This window comes from Dysidea avara, chromosome 15 (assembly GCF_963678975.1).
Source record: "Dysidea avara chromosome 15, odDysAvar1.4, whole genome shotgun sequence".
Classification (NCBI taxonomy): Eukaryota; Metazoa; Porifera; class Demospongiae; order Dictyoceratida; family Dysideidae; genus Dysidea; species Dysidea avara.
Genome location: NC_089286.1, coordinates 1,980,343 through 1,990,096, shown reverse-complemented (window position 1 = coordinate 1,990,096; position 9,754 = coordinate 1,980,343). Strand labels below are relative to the sequence as shown.

General features: G+C 38.6%; 1 protein-coding gene across 1 annotated transcript; it reads left to right on the top strand.

Moving 5' to 3' along the window:
- The first annotated feature begins 2,452 nt into the window (after positions 1-2,452).
- On the top strand, positions 2,453-9,309 carry LOC136245878 (uncharacterized). The gene is made up of 12 exons (XM_066037337.1): positions 2,453-2,511; positions 5,746-6,185; positions 6,394-6,543; positions 6,596-6,745; positions 6,809-6,983; positions 7,036-7,187; positions 7,236-7,409; positions 7,460-7,838; positions 7,891-8,152; positions 8,553-8,740; positions 8,806-8,869; positions 8,928-9,309. The coding sequence occupies exons 2-10, from the start codon at positions 5,883-5,885 to the stop codon at positions 8,569-8,571; spliced, it is 1,764 nt and encodes a 587-aa protein (XP_065893409.1). The 5' UTR covers positions 2,453-2,511; positions 5,746-5,882; the 3' UTR covers positions 8,572-8,740; positions 8,806-8,869; positions 8,928-9,309.
- Positions 9,310-9,754: the final 445 nt, after the last annotated feature.

The following is a 9,754-nucleotide window of genomic DNA, read 5'->3' as shown; positions in this document are numbered from 1 at the left end:
TGTCTTATTTACTTCTTCATACCTTTTTCAAAGCAAAATGGCGCTGCACTTTGATTTAACTAGGGTTTTGTAAAAAAAAAACAGAGTAGCTAGAAACCTTTATTGTGGTACAAGTAATCGCCATACCCTTCAATGCAAACGGTATTAATACCACATCCAAGACAAAAACCAGAAAAACCGGGGAACCTTTTCCTTTAATACCGGCACAAAGACAAAGTACGATACACTACTAACACTTACTTGGTACCAGGTGACGACGATAGGGTGTAGCTTCATCCATCCCTCGGCTTCCGATTTGCTCGTACTTGATGTCATACGGCATAGATTATGGAGTGGATGGGGCGTTATTTCGAACTGCCACCCATTTTGAAACGCCGGATATTACCGCAATACAGTATAATACGAAGTATAATACCAGTTTCCGGTTTTAATAAACTTTTCTGGTGCTGGATTATGGTAGGAGGTGATCACCGAGGTGATCACAGAGGGTAGAGCTCTATGAGTTGTTCGGAGCTAAATCGAAAATCTTGACTCTTTACATCATGAGTATTATAATGGGTTTGAAATGCGCTGGAACTCCTGTCATTGCTCTTGTCACTGGAGCTTCGCAAGAACTACCACGGCAGGTCTCGCAGCCTGCTTAAGCATAGTTCCGGCTACACAGTGTGAGTATATTGCTACTTATACTAGACTCTCAAGCCAGGAACAGTTGGACTCCATTCCTTCTGCTAAGAAACTGTACGTCGCTAGCAAGAAATGACTGGACACTCTGTGCTAACAAGCTTGAGTCTAGATTTACAATGTAAATTTGCAAGCGCTGTTACGCTTGAATCATCAACCCACTTGTGGAATAGGTTGTTACTTGGATTTCATCCTAGCCAACTGTCATTTGAGAGTCTCCTCTGCCGATACTCTTCCAACTCCTATGAACTTACAGCGGTGGCGAATTCAAGTCGCTTCCAGTTGTCGACTTTGTAACTTTCTACGACCTGCATCTGAATGGCTGTCCCTCTGCACTTGAACAAGGTAGATACACCTCAGTACCAGCATGACCTAGTCATTGTGTATAGTGTTGGACTCAGGACCCAGAAGCATTGAGGCGATTCCAGTCAGTATTCGTTTGCTGACCTTAATACTTATAGAGCTAGTGAGGCCCCTTTCGCTACTATTCTTGGCTGTAGGCATTTAGCCTACAGACCTTTAGTACACCAAGTGTATTGTTATACTTGTATTCGTGTGTGTAACCAACTCACCCTTGTGTGTGTAGAGACCGGATACAAAATTATATTAATAAATAAACAATGTAATAGCAGTCACTTTGTTATGTTATGTTATTATCAATTTTGTCAAAAGACCTGGTCTCTCAGTTTCTGACTGGCTTTGTTCATGGTTCTGACATGGTTGAACCCGGCTGAAATGTAAGAGAACTAATAACCACCAAACTGGATAACATTAAGTGTCAGTGTTAAGTGTCTAAAATTATTTAAAGCATTTGGCCAGTTAGCATTAACACCACTCAAAATTATATTAATAAATAAACAATGTAATAGCAGTCACTCTGTTATGTTGTTATTATCAATTTTGTCAAAAGACCGGGTTGTACAAAAGGACAAGCCTGTAGGCGTACTTCCCACAAAAAAGCACATACACCAGAAATTACAAAAACAATGACATAAGCAAATACACCTGTAAAACAAAACTACTACAAGAACAAAAATAAATACTAACAAAACAAGAACATTAAGTATACAGAAGATTCAAAAAAGAAAACGACGGAGGGCTAAACGGAACAAGGGTGGCTGTTTAATTCGCAGGATGGTATGGGGTATGGTATTCCACAGAAATAAGCTGTTCACAAAGAAAGAGTAATGAAACAAATTGATAGACGATGTCACAGGCTGGAGAGATAGAGGGTGACACCTTGTGGGAGCTTGGGACAACTGAAAATGTTCACTAAATGGTAAGGAATTCCTGTGGTAGAGACTATCATGAATACAACAAATAGTAAAGTAGTTGTGACGCTGTTGAATGGTAGGCCACTTTAATGCTTGGATGCATTCGTCAGAAGACTTACTCCAACAGTGAGATGAAGGAATCCACCTACTATTGGAAGCCCAACGGGCAGCTCTACGCTGAACAGATTCCAGAGCATTGATGTTTTTAGCAGTATGAGGATGCCAAACTGGACTGGTATATTCCATAACGGGGCGGACAATGCATTTGTAAGCAGTAGATTTAATGGATGAAGGAGCATTGAACAGGCAGTGGTGAAGAAAATTGAGTGCTTTAGTAGCTTTAGCTGAAACATATTTACAGTGTTCATTCCACAAATGATACCTTTGCTTCCTCTGTAACATTGTATCTAATGTTAACTGGCCTGATGGTTTTCGCTTCATCACTCACGTGGACACTTGTACGCACTAAATCACGTTTTATTCTAAATATAGCACACCACGTGCTAGTTTTGAGTGAGTTGGGAAAGACAGCCTTATAGCCAGAGATAGTGTGGAGGTAAGCTGCAGGTTGTTGTAGATTGTGTATGTAATCAATACCATTTGGTTCTTAGTTGAGTTATTATTATTAATGTTTTACAGCACATAGGTACTGAAAGCCAATGGAAAGTACTGCCAAAGGCTAAATTACACTAACATAAATTTAATTAACTACAAAACTAAAAGTACACTAGAAGATAGAATTAGATAATTAATTAGTTACAGTTCAATGCTCTCTGCTGTCACTGACATTTTCAGAGGGGGTTTCCTGAAACCCTTGAAAATCCCCTCCCTACGGGTTGTAAATGGGCTCATTTATGAGGGGTACAGATAGGAATGACATCTCTAGACTCTGCCCATTCTTCAAATTCATGCCCACTTTCACATCACATACAGGTGACCCTGCTTCTCCACTCTAAAAGTCTTGATTATCATTGTTTCTGTACTGATAGGAATTGGATAGCTGTACCCTTCACCGACTCAGTAATATAGGACCTCTGACTCCCAGTGTCAAATATAATTCGAACCTTCTTATTGCGATCTGGGCAACCAAGTTTGTACACTGTCATACAGGCAATTTACAATAGCACTGGAGCCAACCCTTTAAGGACTACAGTAATTTACGCAGTGCCTACCCTGAAAACCCATAAGTTTTATGAAATTTGCGTATTCTATTACTTAGCATGTTTGTAGCGTCACCATGCAAAACCGCAGGAAGTGGGAAGGGCTAATACAAACTGTAGAAACAGGAGCTTGATGAGTGTGCTTGGCGACAATACAAGCACTTGGGTACTATTGGGCTACTGGACAAAAGTGCTGTTGCTGTGGATACTTCCTTGGGGGGGCTTCCTGGACAGTCGGCTGGAGCCTGCAGCTCTCTCCCTTGCGGTGATCTCTTTCTCCATTATGCTCATCAGTTCATCAAAGCTCCACACGTCTTCACTAACCTGCCGGCTAACAATCAGCTTTAGCTCTTGCGGTAGCTTATTCATCAGAACAGAAGCTAGCAAACTTCCTTACGATTCTGCTACAACTCCTAATGACTTCAAACTTCTCACATGTGACTCTACTGCATCGTATAGATGTTGTATCCCTCTTAGATTGTACGGGAAACCACAGCATCCAAGTTCAACAAGGTGTCCATATGTCTCGCAATTATTTGTTTCTTGTTACCAAACCTTTTTTTGAGGATGGAAATAGCCTCAGGGTAGTTACCTGCCGTCAGCTTCAAACCGGAAATTGCATCTAATGCAGAGCCTTCTAGCAAAGAGTGTAGATAGAGATCTATCATATGGATTTCTGTTGTTGTGTATCGAGGACTCGAAGAAGTCCCAGAAGGTCAGCCATTTATTTAATTCTCCATTGAACTTCCTTGGTGTAAGTTTGGGCAACTTAACTCTGGTGGTGCCAGTAGGATCACCAGGTAACCTGGGAGGGCTTGTATCAGAGTGAGGAGTACCTTGACCATCAGGTGTGGGTGGTACATTCACTGTTGCTCGTACAGTCCTCTTGGACTCTATTGTCTTAGTTGCATCAAACAGTGTTTTATATACTTTCTCCTTGAATTCATCAGCTAGCCCTATCTCTTCTTCCAAGTCATTTTCTTTGATGAGTTCTAAAATCTGTGTCCAGCAGTTTCACAGTATCAAGCTTCTGTTGTAGAGCCATCTTATACTGTTCTAAAGCTGGTTTGTCACCACTAAGCTTTGGTAACCTTTGCCTTAACTTCATACTTATGGAGCCACATGCCTATCATAATTATTACAGGCTCTTACACAACATCTTCAACTTGGATCAATCTCAGTTTTTCACAATAGATGTTTCATCAAGAACTAGGGGTCATCCTTTCGAACTTTATAAACAACAAATACTTAATGATGTCAGGGCAAATGTTATTAGTCAGAGAGTGATAAATTGTTGGAACCACCTACCAAAGGAAGTTATTACAGCACCAACTTTATCTATATAGGACAAGATACGACACTCTACTAAGTATTAAAAAATTATTTTTGTTAGCGCTTTGTATCGTACGTGGTCTTGTCCTACCCCCACCTCACTGTTAAAAATGGGGCGTTTTTTAAACACCTTTTGGGGTGTTATATGTGCCATTTTTTTGAAGCTCCCACAAAGGAGTTTAATGGACACCCTTGTTTGGTTTTTCTGTACACCCCAAAGGGTATTTCAGTAAACATCAATGGTGTATAATAAACTCTCTATGCTTGTTTAGTTAAGGTGCCTAACCAGTGTCTCTTTTACACCCTATAGGTCTCGCACTTCAAATTTCCCGCTTTACACCTTATAGCACGTGTCACACACATTGTGATGAGCATTAGCTGGTAAGGGGCGTACGCCTAAAATTGTTCGAAAATAATTATTGAAGGAGTTCTTCACTATAAGAAGATATTTACTAAGTTATGTGAAATGGCATTGGCTAGTGAAATACTCGAAATTCTGTCATGTTACAGTAGTTAAATGCTGAGTTACCTAGCTAGGTCATGATATATAGCAATAAAATTATAGTATTGAAATGAAAACAGTCATAAAAACAAACTGTCATGTGCCATACATACATCAGGAGAGCAAAACTTAATTAAATACAACTACCAATTAGCTACAAGCTTTCTTGTTTTGCAAGCAACTGTTTCCTGAGTTCAACTACTTCGTGATGAAGTTCCTTTACTTCGGATGATCTTCGTTTCCGAGAAATCGCTTGGTACTGTCTGTTCTTTAAAGTCCTCCTCCGTTTCTTCAGTTCAGTCACGGTCTCCTCATTGAGCCCCTTGCACATTTGCTTAAAATCGCTGAGACTAGATCGTAACAGCGAGTTGTCAGAAATTTCAGCCCCTCTGTCTGGAACGGGGGTGTCGTCACGGACCTGCTGCATGGGTTGTCCTATGTTACAGCCGTCATTTACTTTGGGGCTTTCCAAAAGAATATCATTGATCAGGAAGGAAGTACACATGCTGCGCTCAAGATCCACCACGTGATCAATGTAGCTTTGGTAGCTAACACTACAGGTGTCAATTGACAAGTCGCTTAGCATGCATTGGGCTACAAGTCTGACGTTAACAAGTCATAAACCTGCTATACTTGGAGCTTTCAAAGTCACGCCGCTATATACAGATCGATCATCTAGCTAGCTGTGAAGCTCAGGAAATGGCGGTCCGAATGATTAAGTGCTCTCTGTGTCCTCCTTCGTTCCCCCAGTTTAGTATTGGCGAGTACACTAAGCACCTTTGCCTCTTTCACTCAGGTACGCCTGGTTTTAAAATCACCTGCGGTATTAATGGTTGCCAGAGAGCCTACAGTAATATTGGAACATTTAAAAACCATTTGTATGGAGTACATTGTGACTACGATGGAATTTGCAGTACCTCTAGCTCAGAAACCATGGGTTCAGAGTCATTAAACCAGGAGCATAATTTGACTGAAGCTGTGGAATCAGTTGTAGCAGTGGTGCCCAGTGATAATGATGCCAGTGTAAATGTGCCAGAATCTGAACATCAAGTTCGGGATGTAGTTATCAGTGATTCCGCTCAGTCGAGCTTCTCACCTCCTGATATGCAAAAATCATCAGCTTTGTTTTTACTGGGGCTAAAAGAGAAACACAAACTTACACAAGTAACAGTGCAGAGTATTATTGACAGTGTTACAACACTAACTCAGCAAAGACTTAGTACTCTGAAATCACAGGTATGGATTTAGCAACCTGTATTATTTTGTGGCATTATATCTATACAAGAAAATTTTGAGTGTGTTACAATAGAATAATATCCTAGGTTTACATCACAAAAATTCTGCATGATTAAACTTTTAGCTATGTATGAACTATAGCTGTTGCATGCAGCATGTCCACAATATTATACTACAGCACACATGCTATTATGATACATTCATATAGGTGTTTGAAGCATTAAACAACACAGGAGTATCATCGTCATCACAATTGGATCAAGTACAAGACTACTTTAAAAGTCATGAAAATCCTTTCGTGGGCCTTGAAACCAGATACCACCAACTTCAGTATTTTAAGAAAAAATTAAATCTTACTGTAAGTATGTGTTGTAACACAGTAGCTGTTATACGAAATGCCTATACTGTAGGAACCAGTTACCATACAATTAGGAGAACGGCGGGTTTGGAAAGGATCTGGAAATAAACGAAAATGTGTTTCCAAGGAAGACAACTTTATCTACATACCCATTTTGCAAACTTTACAAGCCTTACTAAACAACTCAGCAATTCTCTCAGAGGTATGCAACAATAATATGTAATAGCTATATGTATTGTATATACTGCTTTGTTAACTTTATAAGGTTGAAAAAGGACACAAATCATCAACTGAAATTCTTAATGACTTTTGTGATGGAAACTCTTTCTCCAAACATCCATTATTTGCAGTACAAACAAATGTTCTTCAAATTATGTTTTATTTTGATGAGTTAGAGGTCTGTAACCCTTTGGGATCTAAGGTCAAGGTCCATAAATTGGGTATGTGTAATTGTACAACAGAAATCATTATGTTATAAATGTTGTCTTTAAGGCACATTTTATTTCACTCTTGGAAATTTATCACCCAAGTTCAGATCCCGACTCACATCCATACAACTTGTGTCTTTAGTGAAATCAAAGTTTATCTCTACATATGGACTTGATGCAGTTCTACGACCCTTCATTGAAGAAATGAAGAAACTGGTATGAAATATTATTCTTGTATTACAAGTGTAATCATATTGTATAAAGGAAAGTGGTTTTGAATTTCTGATCAATGGAGACCGCCAAGTATTTTATGGTACTCTGGCAATTGTTTCAGCTGACAACTTAGGCAGCTTGGCCCTTGGTGGCTTTAAAGAAAGTTGCAGTGCTAATAAGATGTGCCGGCAATGTATGGCCACAAAGGATGAAATCCAAACAAAGGTTAGAAACTGTTGTGATTTAAATTGCTTACACAATTGCATTTCACCTAGTTCTTTGAGAAGGATTTTATTTTAAGAGATAAGGAGTCCCATAAAGCACAATGTACCCTGGTGGAAAAGGACAAAACTGGGGAACAATCCAAAGAATTTGGAATCAATCGTAACTCTGCCTTAAATGAATTGGCATATTTTAATGTGTGTGATGGTTCGCTCATTCCAGATATCATGCATGATATCTTGGAAGGAGCACTGCAGTACGAAGTCAAACTTATGCTTAAAGTGATGATAACAACTGAAAATTACTTTACCTTACCTCATTTTAATTCACGTTTAGAAAATCTTGATTATGGGTATATGGAAATAAAAGATAAGCCTACAGTGATTGCATCACAAACTTTGAACTCTGATGGAAACTCTCTCAGGCAAAATGGTAAGTTCAAAATTTTCCCATAAAAGTCATAGTTTATCTCTTATCTTTTCAGCTTCACAAATGAAGCTTCTTGGACGAATTTTGCCATTAATTATTGCCGATTTAGTGCCAGAGGATGATGAGCGTTGGGAACTATATTTACAGATGATGGAAATAGTAGATATTCTTTTTTCTCCACACATTACTGAGGTTCATGCCACTTATGCTGCTGTTCTTATAAATGACCACCACACAGATTTCTGTAAATTGTATCCTGGTCACAGTGTCCTTCCTAAACAGCATTTTATGCTTCACATGCCGCGTCTGATGACTGAGTAAGTTTGTCTTATGATTCAGCATAAGCTTTATTGATACAAGGTAAAATTCATATGGAACATGGTCATCAAAAAACAAGTCGGGTGGGAACAAACTCACCCATCACACAGCTGGTCATATATCGGTTACTGATTGGAACATATCCTCTACACTTTTCATAGATTCTGTACCTTTCCATCTTTTACCATGCAAAATAGTGACACCTGTCCAATAGAAGCTTCACCATCAATTTAAATCTTGCAAGCTAGCCTGTTAAAACAGGCTTTGCTGATGCCTGCTTTGATTAAATTATCACTTGTATCTCTCAAATTATTATAAAGACTTTGTTGCTAACTATCTAATACCTTTGGTTGCCCTTTATGGATGATTAAACAACATGCTTCTTGTATTCCATTTTAGGTATGGGCCTCTTGTTTGATTTTGGACAATGAGATATGAAGCCAAACATTCATACTTTAAGCATTTGGCACAGTCACTAGGAAATTTTATTAATTTGCCATACACTCTTGCTTGGAGACATCAGGAGTACCAATGCTACCTACACAATAGCAATCAAGTACTTGTCGATGATATTGAAATAGGACCAGGTTTGGAGTTAATTTAAGCCATGCATATAGCCACCTATACAATGCATATTTTCTTTTGCATATAGGATCAGTTGTATCTAATGATCTGCCAAAGGAGTGTTTTCCATTTACAGATTCACACATGTTTCAGTAAGTTCAATACTTAGTTACACTGCATGCACTGTATTTACTTTACATACCCTTATAGGGCCAATTGGATAAAGCTTTGTGGTAATGAATATAAATCAAATGCTGGAGTTGTTGTCAGAGTGGAGCGTGATCTACCAATCATTGGTCAAATAAAAACCATTAACATAATCAATGGAAGTGTTGTTATGTTCCATTTAAGTCTTTATTCAACATTATATCAGAAACATCACAGGGCCTATGTAATAGATGAATTTTTAGGAGAAACATTTGTTTATCACTCAACCTTGTTTCTGCACACACCAATACACATTCGCAAGTCACAAGTACTTCCAACTCAACAATTTGTAATTTTACCTCATATTTTATGTACATTGTAGCACTTATTCATATTTACCTATACTGAATATTGTAGTTTGTTGTGCATATAATATCATAATGATGTTACGAGGTTTAAAGTTATATAGAATGACATCCAATGCATGAGATGGTGTGATCATCTAATGATTTGGCAAAGAAGGGGCTACCTGTAGGATAAAGCTATAGATGCTAATAGCTGTTGATGTGAATAATCCTGAGATAGATGCCTACTGAAATTTCTGAACTCAAGAGTTAATATAATAACTATGGAGGGGGTATTCTAACACCCTAAGGGAGTTAAAGAATAGTGTAATACCCTTGATGGAGTAATAGTTATCCTTGAGGTGTTACATACTACCATAAGGGTGTTAACAGAACGCTGAGGAGTAAATGAAAGCATTTTTAATAGAGTGTTTAACAACCTCCCCATTTTTAACAGTGCTTGCATTGGATACATCACGTGATTCACTAAAGCCATATGTTGTGTATCTGCATACGTAAGTCAGTCAGATTAGTAACCTCCTCTTC